This window comes from Odontesthes bonariensis, chromosome 4, assembly GCF_027942865.1.
Source record: "Odontesthes bonariensis isolate fOdoBon6 chromosome 4, fOdoBon6.hap1, whole genome shotgun sequence".
Lineage (NCBI taxonomy): Eukaryota > Metazoa > Chordata > Actinopteri > Atheriniformes > Atherinopsidae > Odontesthes > Odontesthes bonariensis.
This window is the reverse complement of record NC_134509.1, coordinates 13,863,458-13,882,508: the sequence shown is the minus strand read 5'-3', so window position 1 is coordinate 13,882,508 and position 19,051 is coordinate 13,863,458. Positions and strand designations below refer to the sequence as shown.

At 39.5% G+C, this 19,051-nt stretch overlaps 1 protein-coding gene across 1 annotated transcript; it reads right to left on the bottom strand.

The window, feature by feature from the left end:
* Nucleotides 1-1,155: 1,155 nt before the first annotated feature.
* On the bottom strand, nucleotides 1,156-3,407 carry foxe1 (forkhead box E1). Its single transcript, XM_075463076.1, has 2 exons — nucleotides 2,944-3,407; nucleotides 1,156-2,762 (listed from the first exon to the last, which is right to left on the bottom strand). Exon 2 carries the CDS (start codon nucleotides 2,753-2,755, stop codon nucleotides 1,655-1,657), a length of 1,101 nt encoding a protein of 366 aa, XP_075319191.1. The 5' UTR covers nucleotides 2,756-2,762; nucleotides 2,944-3,407; the 3' UTR covers nucleotides 1,156-1,654.
* Between the last annotated feature and the right edge of the window lie 15,644 nt (nucleotides 3,408-19,051).

The following is a 19,051-nucleotide window of genomic DNA, read 5'->3' as shown; positions in this document are numbered from 1 at the left end:
CTCTTCAAATGGATTCAAAGCTGTTCCGAGTCACCACTTTATCCCGAGCTGAAACATTTCTATCCTGAATCGGGAGGTCTCTTTCAGGATGACCATGTCCATGGAGCCGTATGAAAATGATGCACATTTTCATACATTTGCATGTACCAGATTTCAACTCAAATGAACACCATCATCAAATTACCAATAATGAAATGTCTTTTTTTTTTCGTGGAGTGATGGTGCACGGACCTGAAAGGGAGCACTGAAGCTGCTCTGTGTTATTTATCTTTATCAATCAAACATGAAAAATAAAGTTTTCCTTCAATCCAACGAACGTTTGAAGAGGTGTGTAAATGTAAATATGTACTCAGGTTGGGAAGCCCTTAAACGAGCAAACTTCCCTTCTGTTCAAACTTTCACATCTTAATCTCCAAAGTAAATTTGGTTGCTATGTACCTTTGTAAAGCCAACAAGCTGTTTTCTTTGCAGATATCGCATGTGTAGTTTTGTCATTGATTAAATGAAGCGTGTCAATAAGCCAGTATTAAATCACTCTATATCATGAGCTGTTGTCTTTGCGTAACGTTTTTTTTTTTTTATTTACATTTTTTTTTTTTAAGAGAAAAGGTCTAAATCTTTTGAGCAAAGGAAATATAGTTAACGTAATTTGTTGCCAAAGCTTTTAAAATAGTCAAAAAATAAATAAATAAATCAAGCGTCTCGACCAGCACCGTTTCCTCATGAGTCTCGTCTTGTCAGATATGCAGACTGTGGAAAGGGTTTCTAAGCTTTTGTTGTTTTAACTTCTTGGGATGAAGTATCAAGTTACAGGTCAATTCATTTTCTTGATTAGTGGATTCAAGTGTGTGCGGCGAGACTGACGTGATAATTGAAACCGGTCACGGTGACTCCTAATACTGTGGCTCCAGACAGCACTTTAAGTCAGCTGAGCCGAAACGCTGCAGAACTCAGCACAAGCACATGAGAAAAGAAAAGAAAACTTTTCTTTCCCCCGCTGGCTTAATTCCTGGGTCTGAAAGCACTTGTTTACGTTATAATATTAGGATTATTTGTTGCCTTTGAATGACATCTGGTTGCAAACCAAAGTCATTGATATACTAAAGTAAATTCTTGGTTTGGAATGTTTTTTTTTCACAAATATATTTGCAGTGATTCATCAGTAATCAAAATATTTTATTCTCAAAGAGCAAAAGTGCCATATCTGTTTTTTACAAAGCAAAACGCATTTTTTTTTTTCCATTTGGCAATAGAATACATGCAGATACACAAAAACTGATATTCTTTACACATTCCACTTGCGACCAAGAAGCACAATAATTTATATGAACATTAATAACCATTTTGTCAAGTTTAAGCTGACATTCAAGACCTTAAGAAAAAAGAAGCAAAAACAACTGGCAACCATGCACCAAATTCCAAATTTATATTATAACAGTAGGTTTCTATCAGTGCTGAAGGTGGGCTTCAGGATCAATGAATTAAAATCACATTTGTGTCTCAAGAGAGGTCTGTTCACTCTTGTCCTTACATGTCACGAACATAGAAAGTCATGTTTGTGCGCAGAAATGTCTGGCTCACTCGATGTCCTCTCAAGTCTCTATTCTTCTGAAAAAAAGATGGTTGAGAGGCTTGGATTGACAGTTTCAGTAGCTTATATCGCAGACACGAACCGGTCCATGTTCCCGGGGTATGTTGGGTGTCTCAGGTATGCCCCGGTGTTTGCAACAGGACCTGCTGCACTGTTATACTGGGAGAAAGAGCCCAGCTGCACTGGGGAGACCCTTCCGTAATGGTCCACTGTTTCTGCAGACCCGTGAGCTGAGGCGTGCATCCGGCCAGTTGCTGCATAGCCCTGAGCGTGAGCCTGTCCATATGAGCCCTGGTGGGCATGGTTGTGTGGATGGCTGTTTGGTCCTGAGTAGGTGAACCCTGGATGTGTGGAGGAGCGAGGTGGCACGGCTCCCCCGCACGGCTGACTCTGGAAACCCGGGCCTCCCAGGCTGCAGGGGCCAGATCCATTAAGAAGCCCCTCGGAACTGAAGCCTCGGCTGGGCTGCTGCATCATCTCTGTCCCTTGACCTGCCAGCATGCCTGCAGTGGTTTGGTGTCCTATGATGTTATTGATGCTGAACATCCGAGTCTGACCATGTCCGAACCCGGGAGGGGACGAGGAGGGATAATAGGCAGAGGGCAGCTGCTGTCCGTAGGTAGGGCTGACTGTCATGTTGGAGTAGACTGAATTGGTGTATGCAGCTGATCTGGTAATCTGAACAGGGGAGAAAACTGGCGTCTCATGCACGTAAGCGGCATAGGTGCTCAAGTCACAGCGCTTAAACCTCTTCCTGCGCCTCAAAAAGCTGCCACTCTCAAACATGTCCTCTGCGTTGGGGTCCAATGCCCAATAGTTGCCCTTCCCAGGTCGTCCCGGCTCTCGAGGAATCTTGATAAAGCAATCATTGAGTGTCAGGTTATGACGAATGGAGTTTTGCCACTTCTTTGAATTGTCTCTGTAGAAGGGGAAGCGCTCTGTGATGAATTTGTAGATGCCCCCCAGTGTGAGTTTGCGATCAGGAGAGTTGGCAATAGCCATGGAAATGAGTGCAATGTAGCTGTATGGTGGTTTCCCCCGCTGTAGGGGTCTCTTCCTCCTGCGACCTCTGGGCTGCTCCTCTGTCTGTGGTGGAGGACTGGAGGAAGGCAATTTGGTGTCTGCTGGAGACTCTTTCTCCACTTTGACTACTGGCATTGTCATCGGCAGTCTGGGGGAAAAAAAAAAGTTGCTTTAAAGACAAATTAGGTCAGTTTACACACAGACTTTGCCGTTCCAAAGTTCCTTATGCGTGAAGAAAAAATAATATCCTTGAGTGTGAGAATCAAAACAAAAGCAGCTGCCCAACATGAAATTTTGCCAGAAAGCCCACTTTGTTTTTAACAACTCACTTTCTCTGAGTCCAAATCCAGCAAATCGTCCTCAAAATGCAGCAGAAGTAATTTTCTCTTCAGAGAAGTCTTCTTTCGTTTTTCTTGTGGTTCGTTGTCAGCTTAAGTGGAAGAGTTAAGCTGTGAGAGCACCATTTGTGCTGTTTAAGGTGTGAGAAAGAATGAGTCACTCTGTATTACCTGAAGAGTCTATTACCTCCAGAGCAGTGTGACAGCCACACCCCCCACATCACATGCTTTCAACATACCTCAGCTTTATCAGGGTCTATTGTTCATGTCTGTCAGTGGCTGAATGCTTTGTGTGGGAATTCTGTTCTACGGTAATTTATGATATTTTTTACATGTGTGTGTAATGCATGCCTGATGTCCTGAAATGCAAAGAGTATGTGCTGGTTGAACTATTTATAGAAATGTTAATGATTGAGCTTTTTAATCCCAGCAATAGTTAACTTTTTTTTTTCTATTAGAATTATTTTAAGCAGTTTTCTTTTCTTTTAAATTTAGTTTCAAAACTGTCAAAACAAATTATGTTTCCTCTTTGTATTCAAATTTTCCTTCGAGGCCGACCTCAGTTTATTTTAAAATGTCTAAAATGGTCCATGTTGTTTTGATGTTAAACACTAAAACACCTCTTTAGTGGTAACTTAACCTATGAGTTGTTTTTCTATCTTACTTCCTTGTTTGTTTTGTGCCAGTGGTTGGACAAGCCAGCTGTGTTAAGAGATGTAAATGTTTTCCAGACAAAAGCCCTCCTGTGATTTCAGCATGCAAAATATAGGCCATCATCATGAAGCCTGGAAGCAACCCGAATGGGGAGAATAACCAACTCCTCGCATAGAAATTGTCTCTTCAAATTGCTTGTATTTAAAATGCTTCGTTCTCCAAACAAGTTGGCGGTACATTCTTAGACAGTCCCAGCTGAATGCTTTTACGCTGACTTTAAAGATTTCACTGTCATCAGGGATGGTGCTGATACTCTAAGCAGCTCTGGTGGTATGATGTCCCGGGACTCCACCGGGCTTAGGTTCACCACCCTAATCTCTTAACCAAACAGTGTAAAACGCAGCAGCAGCAGCATACTTCCACAGCTCAACACGAGGCTGGGTTCACGCTGCAGGCATATGTCAGAGCCAAGGCACTGACACAGAGTTGGTTTGTTTAGACAAACAACCTGATGAAAAGTTTAGTCCTGTAGGGAGGGTTGCGGATGTGGCTGTCCTGGACTGGCACTGCAGCACCCTGTGACATGATGGGGTGGGTGTTATATGTGATGAGATGTCGAGCTTTTCGAGGTTAACATGAGGAAGTGCAAACTTTGTTTGATGTTAGTACAAGTCAGTTGCACTTTGTGTACTTTGCAAATAAAGGGTTAAGAAAAATAAAGATGTCATTAAAGCTACACAAATAGCAATTAGAGTATAAGATGGCCACAGTTTTACTCAGTAGGAGGATTTTACCGTACACTTTTCAACTCATTCAGTTTAAATACCAGCATTTATTTGTCATCGTAGTTCACAATGACAATTTTTTTTCTCTTTTTTTTTCTTTTTCTTTAGCTGCCTAGTATAGTAGTATAAGTTTCCGCTTGTGTTCTTACTTAAAACTGAGGCAATTACACACAAAATCACACTGGATTTGACTGTCACTGTGAGCAAGATGCATGTGTAAATTTAAATGAAACAGTAGAGGAGAAAGTTTGTACTTTTTTTAAATCATAAAGTCATTTATCAAATAAAACTGCAGAAGATTTGCTGGTTTAAATGTCTTAAAGGTGAAATCTGATAACACAAACAACTGGAAACGGTTGAAATTGTCAGTGGGTTTTTCTTCAGTGACATTTTCTTAAGATCTTATGCCTCTGTGACAGCAACAGCTGTGGCTGAAGACACAATATTTTCAGGTTGTCCATCCGTCCTTTTTATCCTCCTAAACAATTTGAGAGGATTTAAAAAAAACAGCCCTGTCACGGACTGGTGACCTCTCCAGGGTGTATCTTAGCTGATGTTAGCTGAGATCAGATGCAGCTCTCTCTGCCACCCTGAAAAGGATTAAAGTGGCTATGGAAAATGAATGAATAAATGGTACAAACATTCATTTGGTCTCACGAGTGAACTGACTGGATTTTAGTGGTCAAGGGTCAAAGGTCACTGGGATCACACAAAACATGGTTTTGGCCATCATTCAAGCTGATAATGACAAGGTTTCACACAAATGTACAACCGGAAGAAATGATTACACTTCAATTACACCACATTACGCTCATTCAGCAGACGGTTTCATTCAAGTGGGGAAATTTGGGGATCAAGCGAGTAATTTTCCCCCTGAAAGATGACCACGCTACCCTATCAGCTACAGCTTACTCATTTCATATTCAATACGTCAAAGGTCAGCTTCATTGTAAAACCTAAAAGCTTTTTTTTTTCAATGCCTAAAGTCAGGAGCAGAGGTGAAGAACGGACCACAATTCACATGTGGTTAGATATTGAATTAGGGACCTTTATCAACACAATATAAGTCTTGACAAACTTGAACATAGAGTTTTCTGGGCCGTTTTGGCTGAGACACACAAGTCCAAGGAGGGGATTCCAGATATGTATATCTGTATATTGTATATTTAGATTAAAACAGCTTCTTAAACTTGATGGTAATGAGTAATTACAGGTGAGTAAGTTCTTGGGTATCTTTTGTTGTTCAGCCAACAGTTGTCACCGTTTGCTCATTTATCTTGATTTGGCTCTTGTTCAACATTCACCATCAAATGTTTGCTCTTGAACGCTTCATTTTTGTTTGTGCTGGTGGATCAGATACAGTAGGTGTCTTGAAACTGACACCACTGTCAATATTTAATTACGTGAACATGATTAAGATACGGATGTTATTCAGTTTCTGATATTATTTATATATCAGTGCCAATGGATTCTTGCCAATGGAAAGTTCTCTGTTGAGTAAAAACTATTCAAACCGTTTTTTTTTTAAATTTGAAAATGGCATCTGATTATTTCCTGACTGCAGTTTCTTTTATACATGTCCAAGTTTGTGCATCGGTCTGATGTACTGCAGCCTGAGCTGCAAACAGAATCTCTAAGCCTCCTTGAAGAGTACTTGGGTTTAGCATCACTGAGTGTACCTTGGAATCTCCAGGGCTGAGGACCCTGGAGTTATGCATTGTTGCAGCTGTGAGAGGCCCCTGCCTGTCCATCAATGGGCGGTGTAAAGACGCAAATGATGGCTGGAGGCTAAGACAGCTGAACGGGGGAGCAGGGATGCAGGCAAGGCAAATGAAGAGCTCTTCACTTTGTGTCTTGCCAATATTTCTGGCTGTGCCAGCGAGAAACGGCTCTCTCAAAACAAAGACAAACAAATTAGACATTTGAATTTGAACACTTAACTTTAACCATTCAGTGGCTGCAGCTCTACAGGTGGTAGTCGGCCTTTGTACTCATACAAGATGGAAACTGACACTCAGCAATGTTGAAGAAAACAATACATAATGGAAATTTTAACAGCAGGTATAGTTAACAGAGAATACACGTTAAAGGTGTGTTGGAAACCTTTTGATACCTAGAATAAAACAAATGTTTTGTGATATTCTGGACTTTTCCACCTCAAAATCTGTATTTCGTGTGGATCAGAATTTTTTAAATCTTTTTTTAAAATCGAATATTCAATGCTTGGCAACATCTCATCTCGCTAACAATGTGTTAGAAAACAACAAGATCTCATGATTGTTCCTAAAAATCAGTGGCCCTGTAACAACTTCTTGCATCAGATGTTTCGCTTATAAACAAGACCAACCTTGAAAACAATTTATATAGTGATATAAATTAAATAAAATAATTAAAAAAAAAACAGTAAAGTATTTCTTTTTACCTGTTTGTTGTGCATTTGTCGATGTGTTTTTAACAATATTAATAATACTGATAATAATGGATGATGATTATTATCATCCATGTCTAAGTGGAATCTAAACTGTTTGGAATAAAACGATCTGAGTTACTACAAAACATGTTGAATATATCCTTAAACGTGTGCAATATTCACTGAATGGCACCATTTTCAGCACCATGCCATTTTATTTACTGTAAATAGATTTAATTTCCCTTTGAGATGAAGTTTATCATTTTTGCTTGACTTTACAGTCTACCGTTTTGTGTGTGTGTGTGTGTGTGTGTGAATAAGATTCATGCCACTGTTGAGAAAGAGAAGGCCACTTGTTTGCATTAGCAGCTGCAGGGGCTTGGTGGGCATGCAAAGTTCTGACGGTTGAGTTGCTTCAAACCTGGACCAGTTTACATAACTGAAGCAGGGCACTTCCTGGGGCGTCTGCCGTTAAATCACTGTGTGCTCGGTGTGGCTCTCATAGACATGTGGATACACAGAAGAATACACAGTTGTTACACATGAAATATGGAATGTGCAACATAATAAAAAGTCAATTTCAGTTATGAAACCACACAGTACAATGTTAAGTGGAAATTATGAAATTGTAAAATTGGAAATTTTGGACTCGTGGTTCTTTTTTATCAGTTTATGCTATCATTTTATTTTCAATTAATTAAAATCCATAGGTCTCCTGTAAACATGGGAAGCATTACTTGTTGCATTCAGACTTTTCAGTGTCTTAAATCTCAGTGAGTTCTCTGGAGCACCACATGACCAACTTTGAAGTGTCTTTAAAGTTAGTGTAATTTTGTTGTGAACTAGTGAACCGTTGAACTAACTGATAAGGTAACTCATTATGGCACTTTATCCCACATGACACTTAATCCCACATGACCTCTGATATTTACTCTGAGTGTAGAGAAAAAGTGCTGCATAATCTATACAGAGTGCACATATAATAAGAAGCACTGAATGAGTGTCTGTGTAAACGGGTGAATGTCAAGCATATGTAAATTGCTTTGTAGAGCCTACTTAAGGTTAAATAGGTGCCATATAAATGTGAACCATTTAATTTATTTGGTTAAGTGTATATACTCATGGACAAAAATCTAATGAGAAAACAACCGTTTTTGACAATGCATGGCAGCGGAGAAATAAACGTAAGTGACATTAATTTGTTTACAATGTAAAAGAAACTGTTTCGAGGAGCAAAATTCACAAACTACAAGAATCCAAACTTGAACAAAGGTCAGAAACGAAAGACTTCTCTCACATGTTTTATTTACTTTATTCATATTTCAGGTACAACACTTACACCTGAATACTCGCTAGTGAAGACTGCTCGGGGTTTCAATTTCCACATTTGAGCTTCTCCTCTTTCCTTTTTTTTTGACCAGGCTGTGTGACATTAAGTCAACTTTACAGTCCAAAAGATCCCGATGTTACTTTGCTTTCATTTCTTCATTTAAAGTTGCACCTTATTTTAGATGTCGTTCAACCTCATGTTAACAAGCACAGCAAGTTGGTCTGTGTGGACTTCAAAGTGCAGTAAGTCTGCAGAAGTGACAAAGCCTCTTCAATAGCCTTCAGAAGCAACAAAGGTCCAGTGACAGAATTATTTTCAGTATGATATCAAATCTTATTTCATCATTCATTAAACTCCAAGTTCTCAACCTTATCCTTTACCTTAGACCTAGTTCTGACTGAAGACGTAACAAAGCCAAGAATAGGTAGAAATACTTTATTGTTTAAAGAAATGGCAGTGGAACTTCCTAGAGTAGCTGTGTGCTGTTGTTTTTAACAAATGCCACTCAAACAGGTGATTAAGCTGTGCGCCCTTAGTTTCAAAATTAGTTGTTCCATTTTACCTGGGGTAAAATTAACATACCATTCTTACTCTAATTCCACTCTTATTTGCTGTAATCTTTCTAATGTCAGACAACATGCCACTACAGAGGACTCAAATGAACATGTTATAATATTCACTTTGCTTTTTGCTATAGTCTCACACACAATTTAAAAATTCTGAATACTTTTGAACCGCAATGTTGGAGTTGTATGAAGTCCTGTAGTCACTCAATGACCGTCCAACTGGCTCTCGTCAGCTAAAATGAAATACCACTGGAAAATCAACATTTATTGATGTTGCAAGATGAGCAGTCTAATGCTGTGGAAAAGATCGAAGAAAAAAAAGTATCTGAAACAAGATAATAAACCACCACATTATTTTTAGTTTTCATATAAATAATCTGTTTACTTATTTGAAGATCACCAATGTTTCACTGTTTTCATGACATTTTGTGGGCTATTCAGTTTTTGGACGGATTTCTTTTACATGACTCACAAGATCAGACTCATCCTCGCCTGTTACCAGTAGTATCTCACTCCTGCTGAGCTCACAATTAACGTTATGCCTCGTTGCAAATGTCAGTACATCTGTATCAGTTGGCGCTCTGTTAGAATCCATGTGTCAACACCTCATAGATGTCTCAGCCTGCACAGAGCCCGGCAAGCCACACATGAGCATTTTTACCCATGCCTGCACCTGAAAGGAACTCGAGTTGCACAATAGAATTGCACGTTAGGATGACTGTAGAAGTCCAGCACTATCCTTATTTTGTTCTACTTCATTAACACGGATTCATTTCTGTCTGCCTGTGTCTGCTGTATGACTGAGCTACAGAGAGAAATAAAAGAGGGAGTCAGAGGACCTATGTTATTGCTACACACAGCTCTTGTGGCTTTGGCAAAGTATTTCCCATGAAGTAAAGCTCTTGCTGTCTTGTTTCCAGTGGTACAGGTCTTTCTGTGTGTGGGCACGCTGTGGCACGCAACTCAGCCAACGAGTGATGTAATTTGAATAACAGGATTTTTTTTCTTTTTTTTTCAAATGTAATTTTCTTTTTTATTGAAGCTAAACCATTTCACATTTGCTTTCATTTGGAGTTGCACGAGATCAATGATATTGTTTTCATGTGTGTTTACTACCAGCAGCCAATTTTTAACTTAGCTCAAAGACTGGAAACAGCAAGCCTGGCTCTGTCACTCGGGACAAATTATACTCTCTAGCAGATTTAAATCTCATGACTTGTTATGTTAAAGTTTATTTCAGTATTTAATCAATAATTACTTAAATAAATAGTTCAGTGCATTAACTTCTGGTAAACCTGTGATTTCTGTTTTTTTTTCCCCCAGTCCTTAAGCTAAATTAAGCCATCTGGCTGCTAGCTGTAGCTTTATGTCTTGTGTACAATCAACAGTGATATCATCTACTTGTTGTATGAAAGCAACACAAATTTGCCGTTGTACATGTACACGTGAATTAAGTAAAAAGATTACTGTGATAGTCAGGAATTTCAGCCTCATCAGGTTAATTCTACCAATAAAATGGCTCATTTCATTCTAAGATATCTACCTGTCCTAGTTCAAGTGAAATTTGCATAAAGAGTCTCCTAAAGAAAATCCTAAAGCTATCTTTAAAGTATTTAATCAGTTACATCTAGATTTCTTCATTTGACATATCCAAAGTGATAACATATGAATTTATGAAGTTTGTCAGTTTGAGCTTGATTGAGTCATTGTTGCTCCTCTTTCTAAGCCTCACAAACTGCTAATATTTCACTGGAAAATTAGTATTCAGCAACATAACCCTCAAGGTAATTTGCAATGAAGTCATGAACGTTTTTCAGAAATCAAGGTTTCAACAAAATGCCATTTTCAGATCTGTTGTTGTACTCTACAGGACAAGTAAGGTCAACCTTGTCACCTCGTCCAAAGGGAACTGGGTGCCATCCTAAACACTCCAGCCCTCAAGTATGGTGACTCTGAAGCCTTTGATGCATTTGCCTTATCCATCTAATTACTGGTAGGCATGCTTAGGACCCTAGAGGGACAGAACGGCTACGAACTACGATGTGGATCTCATGTTGACCGACTACTGAGCAAGATGCCGCCAAGCTATCGTGATGGGGTTGTGGAATACTGCCCAAGGTATTGAAAAGAGTACCTCAACTAGCCAGCGTCATTCCCACTGAACTCACCTTACCCATCAGGAAGATCACTATCTGGTACGACTCCACTACAGTTCTACACTGGATCGGGTCGGAATCTCGTCACTATAAGATCTCGTGGATACACTTGTGGCAGAGATCCAGAGTCTTACAGAGGGGAACAACTGGAGGTACGTGGATAGTGTGAACAACCCTGCGAACAGAGCTGTCCCGACCACATCATTGGCACAGAGGCCCTGATTTCCTACTTTAAGCAGAGGATCATTGGCTGACCAGCCCATCATCCTATCCAGAGACAGATGATAGCGAGCTGAAGAAATCCCCCTTCTGCGGCCATGTGACTGTCGACACCTGTTCTCAACTTATTGATGTCAGCCAATTCTACACTTGGAAGGACCTCATGCAGACAACCGCACGGTCTACCTACCTAAACTGAATACAGTCCTTTGTAACCTTAGTTATCTTATTATGTTTGTGTATCATGTATGGTGTTTGCTTTACTGATGGTTACTGGCTATTATTATTGCAGACCACAGCCAAATCAACCTTAAACAGGACATCTGTATCCGTGTTCTGTAACGAAAACACCAACCCTACACCTTGTCACTCTAAACTTCCAGGAACGAAAACTACCTAGCAACGTAATTCCAGGAACGAAATTCTTTCTCTCCTTTTTATTTGTATGAAATAAGATAAGATTTCACAGGTTTTCCTAATTTAGCAGTTTGTGGATGGAGGTATCACACAAGGATAGAAAAAGTCAACAGCACATACACCTACCAACTGAATATAAAAACTGAATATGATTTCAGTGATAATAAAGTGAAGTGAAAAGTATGGCAAATGGACATTTAAATGGTGTCATAACATCTTTCATTCCTTAGATATATTTGCAATTCTTAAATTTCGGGCTTTCTTGAAATTATGCTTTAATATCGTTAGCTCAAGATCGAGACGTAACCTCATCTTGAGATAAGATGGTGTTGTTTTTGTAATCCCTTATTCTAATCAGATCTCAGAGATTTATTGCCACTTGGAAACTTGACAACAGTAACAACTGTTAACTGATAACAATATAATATGAAAGTATCAGAAAGCAAACAGGAATTACCTGACATTTGTGTAGTTGCATTAAATAACTGGCTTTGTCTAAGCAGCTGCTGCCTGGGACAAAGAAGCAGGCTGGTCAACAGCTTATACTTTCCCTGGAGAAACTGCAGCAAATATAGTTACATATGTCTTGCTTTAGATTTCAGTTATGGATTTGATTAAAAGCTTAAATTAAATTTGATTATATAAATAATCTGAAGATAAGCAGCTAATATTTTGTTTTTTCTTGAGATAACACAACACATTAATCAGCATTCTCCAGGTAACAAGCTTATTTATCTTACGTTAACAAAGTAATCAGCTTCTGATTTTGAAATAAATAAACTAAAATACATAACCGCATGCTTGGTATTCCTCTCGTAAGACCTGGACTAAATAACTTCCATAATCTGATACTATATTACGGCCACATGGAATAACTATTTCTCTACAAGAAAGTGAAAAGTAATTGGATAGAATACATTGAAACATTCAGCATCAAATGCTTAGCTGTTCAAAATCCTTCAGATGGAAGGATTGGATGACTTGACATTGAATGAACTTGACTCATTACATGGCTTCTCATGTCTTTCTTGTCTTTGTGAGTGAAGCACCCTGCCACATCTGGAGCTACATTATGGGCAGTTCATTCTCTTAGTGTCATATCTTAACTTTGCGCATTCAGTGGTGCACAACAAGGCTTTTGTGTACTATTGCTGACAAGCTTTCACCGCCAACTAAATCCTCTGATTCCTAAGCAGGAAGATACAGGTATTCATCCAGCTTCCACTGATATCCTTGAGCACAGAGCTTTGTTTTCTCAGCTATCAAATACCTGACATGTCTTTTTAAGCTTGGCAGATGAAGCACTTGTGGAAAAGGCTGTGGCTCTGAGAATGCATGTTTGTCATTATATGATGTTGAACCTCTTTTTTGTTACATGAAAAGATGATTGATTTTTGTGTAAATTAATTCAAAACCATTTTTTTTAGGAACGGTAATCTCGAAATCAAATCAGATTTCTGAGTTCACTTTTTTGCTGACTATGTTGGTCCATACATGTCAGTTACACTCAATATATTTTCTTTTTACTTATTATCTTTTCTATTAAACAGCGTCAGCTAATAGTCTGCCGCATTGTGGTCAGAACATACAGTGGCATAAATCATACCGTCGATCTCGTCATAAAATGACTAATTGGCATGACAACCAAAATCAAACCGATTTTATCATGACTTTTAAATAGAAATGCTGAAGAGCAAAAATAAAGGTGGGTGCTCCTATGGGAGCAATTCACTCACAGTGTGGATGGAGCAATTGATTAACTCTGCCACCTTTGAAATAGACAAACCAGGAACAGAAGGTCTGAGCAGTATGAATGTCCAGTATGAACTACGGCCACTAGAGGATATTCAATATTTATGACCAAATACAACCCAATCTTATGATGGAGCATGAAATAGCTACATTGGTCCATGACACAAAACGTTGCATAACCTTAAATTTAGATCTGTCTTAACATCAACATCCTTCTTCTCCTTACCTGTTCAAAACACGATGACGTTCTTACAAGGAGGAAGGAGGGGATCGTGGGAAGCACTAAACTGTGGGCCTTTGTGACACTGAACACTTTTGTGCAAAACATTTCTGGTTTCAGACTCGTCTGCACAATGTTTTAAATAGTTATTGTTCTTTTTTACTTCTCTCTAACTTCCAATTCATTACTTTTCTACTGCGCTCTCACCATAATGGTTAGGGTTAGAGTAAGGCATTACTGTACTAGGTCAGGTGTTAGAGGATACATGGTTCAAAAGTTACAAAAATCTAAATGTTATGGCTCTCACATTTTGAGCTTTCACCATTTCCATCACGTCACATTGACACTGGTCATCACAGAACAGCGGCTAAGGACATGTTATCTTCTCACATTGTACAAAGATGGATTGTGACACTGCAATGTATTGGACAAGTGGACAAAAATGCATTGCATATTTTTGGTAACTTTAAATTAAGCTTGCATCCCATCTGATCATGAATGGAAGTAGGACAGTAAATGGGTAGCGTGATCCTTATTTCCACTTGGTAAAAGTTGGTTTTTGGTTAAGTTAAGTGGACTTTGCCGTTACTAGGCAGCATCAGATGCACCATTCACCCTTTTTTTGTTTTGTTTTCATGCTATGCTAACTCAACTGACCTCTCCTGCTAAACATTTACTGTGCAAACATGAAAGTAGATTTGTCCCAAATTTCAGTTAGAAAGCAAATACAGTGAGCGTATTTCCTAATTTATTTTCTCCACCATCATCTTTCAACCCTTTGATTCCCCACTGTTAGCATATTGCTCTCAGCCAGTGTTTGTTAGGTTTAATTATCAGTTAAAGTTTGTATAGGGTGGTATAATTTTACGCTCGGCAGAGTTTTCCTTTAATGTTGTCAAATGACATGTCCATCTGGCATTAAAAGTCATTGGTTGGCTGTTTTTTCTTTTGTTTTAGATTGCATTGTGTGGCTTGTGTTGGAATAAGGATACTCTTTTCTACTTGAGAGACAGGACACATACATCTGCAGTGCTCATACAGCTTCAAGCATGACTTGACTGAGGGGCTTGAGCATGGCCACTCAAACAGTATGTGGTGCAGAGCAGTCCACTTGTGTGTGTGCAGGAAGTGGAGAGAGGATATTGTGAGTCTCATGCATACCTCTGGCTGTGTTGTGCAGGGAGGGGGTGGGGGGGTTGGGGGTGTTGTCCTTCTGACTCAGCCTTGCATGGTAACTGGCCAAGTTAGACAGAGAGAGAAATCTAGACTGGTATGCTGTTTCCAGTGCCACCTGTGTGTCTGTTACCGAAGGATTTGTACCTCCTCAATCACTGACATACATGGATTATCTGTTCTTAAGGCAAAAAGCCAATACAAGCCACATCTTGTGTGCAAGCAATCAGGTGCTCAAACACAGCATGTCTTTCTCTTTGTGGACAGAATCTTCTGAAGATCATCTACCAGCATAATTACTGCCATTACCAGGAAAAGAATGCTGTCTCGGTATAACCCCTCACATTTGTAAATGTATCAAATTTATATCATAGCCACCCTGAAGCAGAATTGTTTTTTAAATTGGACCCATTCATGACATAATAGTGAATTTATCTTCCTGACACTTTGCTGGAAGCATGAAGGTGGCCTTTGTGGTTTTGTCATGAGGTGTTCTGGGCTTGTGTGCTTGGCAAAGACAGCCAAACACAGGTTAAAGGTGGGTCAGCTGCTGAGGAAACATTACAAGCTCTTGAATGAGACTGAGAGATACTGTTAAACAACTATGATAATCTCCTTCATCAGAAACCTACTCATCTGGATTTCTCTCCGTGTGGGTGCAGGTGGAAGTCTGTACTAATGACACTTCGCTTTTTTTTTGTTTAGCTTTCACAGGTTACTGTCAGGGGTTCTTCGCCTTTTTGTGCCGTTATATATTAGCTTTATATTAACATAATATTTAGTGTCTGTTATTATCCAGTCACGGAAAAAAAACAAGAAGATGGATATGGCTAAAGGCACACTTTAAAATCTAATCTGAAACCACAATGCTCCTCATATTTGTATATCTGGCAAACACCATGGAAAAAAAAGCAATTGGTGTCTAATTATCTGAATGCTCCCATTCCTTACATGTCAGTTGAAGCAGCTCTCTTTACAAATATCAGCTGTTTTGATGACTGAAAAGGAAAATCCAAATCATAAGAACAAATCATAGTTTGTGAGAAAATGAAAAAAAACCACAACAGCTGTTGAATGTCAATCTGAAGCAGGAGACAGAAACTGAAAATGTGCTGGGTATGATTCCATTATCGAAGTCGAAAAGTTAAGAGTTTAGCCTGGTTTAGCCTAGCCAATTATCGGAGCATGTCAGTAGGATTAAGCTCTGCCACTTGACAAGTTGATCTGGATTCTTTCAGAATAAAAGTTCACTGTTTTTTTGTTTTTTTTTCTGTACTCAGAGACACAGGCATCAACAAAGCCAAAGCCCACAGTGTCAGTGTTCTCATCATAGTTTGCAGCACCATTGTTTTGTTTTTGCATAATAATGCTTGAAAGGAGAAATTAAAGAAAGGGGAGGAGTGAAGGGAGAGGAAAGGAGAGAGCTTGAAAGATAAACAGAAAAGATAGACACCAGCAGCCAAAAACCGGTAACCGGCCGCTGCGTCTGTGGAGAGACAAGAAAGCAAACTGCGGCTGCATGCACAGGATCGTCAGGAGGACCTGCAAAAACATAAAGTTGACTCTTTGTTATACTTAAAAATGTCTTGATAAAGACATAAAACCAAGCCAGCCGGAGACAGACACAGACACGGTCCAACACCTGGATGCAACTGTAGGCATTTGGAAATAAGGCTATAAATGCAGAAATTACAAATGGAACAAGGTTTTAATTCTCTGTGTGCATGGTATTGAGTTTGCATGCTTACAAGCACATATTTCTGTTTCTTTGTGTGTGTGTGTATGAGATTGAGCCTGTGCTCACGGGCCTGTAAACTTGAACGACCACACTCCGTCATGCATAGAGAGGTTTCAGCTGCACAATGGCAGAGCGCTGGGCGTGCCTGTCTCTGGGATTAAAGAGGGAGAATAGATCCAGAAACAGACAGGTTCCACCGCCTCACTTGCTCCTTCACACCGAGCGGGGAAATCCGAACACTCTTTAATGTCACACTATCTGTGGCATAACCATGTGTCTTGTGTGTGATCTGATTTTAAATCTCAAGCTTTTCTTTTGATGGGATCAGCTTTGAGCCTGTTCCCCTCTTGTAGATTTGAGCTGATGAACCCCCCCCCCCCCCCCCCCGCCCACCCCAGTTGTCCTGATTTGTCCCCCCTCAGCTTTATTGATTTGTTTGTGTATCAGCTTTTTGTTTGGGACAGCATTTGAATGGGCTGATGGATTTGCACACCAAATGCTGTTCCATTGTACTGTTTTGCATGCTGTGCGGCTGGCCCTTAACCTGGCACCATTTGTCATGGAAGCCCTTCTCTCTGCTTCTCTGCTGGCTCACACAAAATCTTTTACAAGCTAAACCACCCTGATAATTTATAACCAGGAATAAGCTACAGTGAAGTTTATGTGCTCAGTCCAGCCGAAAAAAAACTCTGGCTCAAAACCCAGTTCTTTTAAAATTCTTATGAACGCATTTTTATTACTGAATTTACCCATAACAACTAACCATTCTGTCTGCAGAATAAAATACTTTTTTTGAGAACAGCACAATCATACTCATCATATTATAAGCACAACTTTCTGACCCTATTCTGAGTTCATGTGTGTAACATAATTGAGATCCCCAAGCAACAAAGCTGCATAACAATATGGTGTTTCTAACTTCTTTCTTTCTTTTTTCCTCCTCCTTTTCTTTGTCTTCTTCCATTGGAGTCGATAAAGCCTCTAAAGTGTGAGGTAAAGCCTTGCTTCAGGGATATGAGCTAACCTAAATAATGCCTTGGACCAGCCTGGCTTCAGTCCACCCTAAGTTGTTTATTTGCACTCCGTATTGAATTTACAAGAAGGTGAATCATTTATTTGCAGGCCAAATGTATTTCTGAATTTCAACCAAAGCTGGCCTGAATGGAAAGTTGATAATGACGTTCCTCAATCACAAGTGAACAAAAGTGAAAATGATGCTGCCAAAAACGAAGGAAGTGAACTTATCATTCAGAAACACTTTATTGTACAAATCAAATTTGACACAGATGCATAAGAATCTATTTTGAGGAAATGCAAAAAGAATTCTTCTACTGGGCGCTGAAACAAGCAACAAAATGGTCTTTGTGTGGCTTCAGAATTGGGTTAATGTGTTAATTTCCATAATCATCCTCCTACCCAGAGTGAAAGATAAAGAATGAGTCATAAAAAGGGGAGATGTAACATTATGAAGCAGCAAAAATAATAGATGTGTCCAAGAAAGGAAAGAAGGCCATTAATAGTTTTTGTTTTCATCATCAAATGGCATGAGGTGAAGATTGTTATGAAAGATATTTGATTAGGTATTGAGTTTAACTTCCTGCCATCATCTGAGAGCTCTCTCAATGAGTTTTTATTTAGAAATATTCTGGAAATGAGAGACCAAAAAAAACAAACACAAAAAAACTTGGCATCAATACAAACTAAGTTTGACCATATAGAGCAGGTGGATGCACAGGATTAGGCTGGCAGAGCAGGTTGATGCAAACTGATTGAAGGAATTTTATATTTGACTTCAGGTTTGGCATGTAAATAGGGACCATGAGTGAATTAGCAGAAAATGATTTGCAGCTTTCTCTGAATTCTGCATGGTAATTTTGTTTTTAGTTGCCCAGCTTCTCTGTATTTGATTTGATTCACATCTGGGGAAATCTGACTTTTCTTTCAGAATAATTTGTAGCGTAGCTTGATGATTCAAGATGACATTTTCTGCCACTGACGCTCATTAGCTTTTCTAAACTCAAGTTGAATTAAACTACCAGAACAGGTAATTTAACATTCATAGAGTGTTGAGGCCTAACACTTGACGCACAGTCGGGTGAGTTTGGAACAATCTTGTAAAGTTTCCTCTTTTTGGATTTGAAATTGAAGATTTTCTCTTGTAAGCCTAAATGAGGGGACAGAGCTGGAGGTGAATCCTGAACCAGAAACAAACTCCTCACAAGTGTGGAATCAGACCCAGAGAGACCTTAACAGTATGATTAGCAAATATGACAGAACACATACACACACACACACACACACACACACACACACACACACACACACACACACACACACACACACACCCACGCACACACATACAATTAGTGCTTCCTTGCTGTTAGCACTTACAAGCTTCTTTTAGTGCCCGCCTCCCGTCCTTTTTCTGTCCGTGCTCCTGCTGCAGCCATATAGCTGCCTGACCTGTCTTACTGCCTCATTTGTCATCTCCAATCACTTGCTCTTTGAGTAGCTCTGACAGACAGGGGTATTAGTTGCCTCAGACTGGTGTTGAGAGCTGGGCTTCCCTGCTGAATAGAGAAACTATGTTTGAATGCCAGAGGAAAACATGTAGTGACACACAATGGCGCACTCCCACCAACAGCTGCTCCTCACACTGTGTGAGTAGTCTGTGCGTTG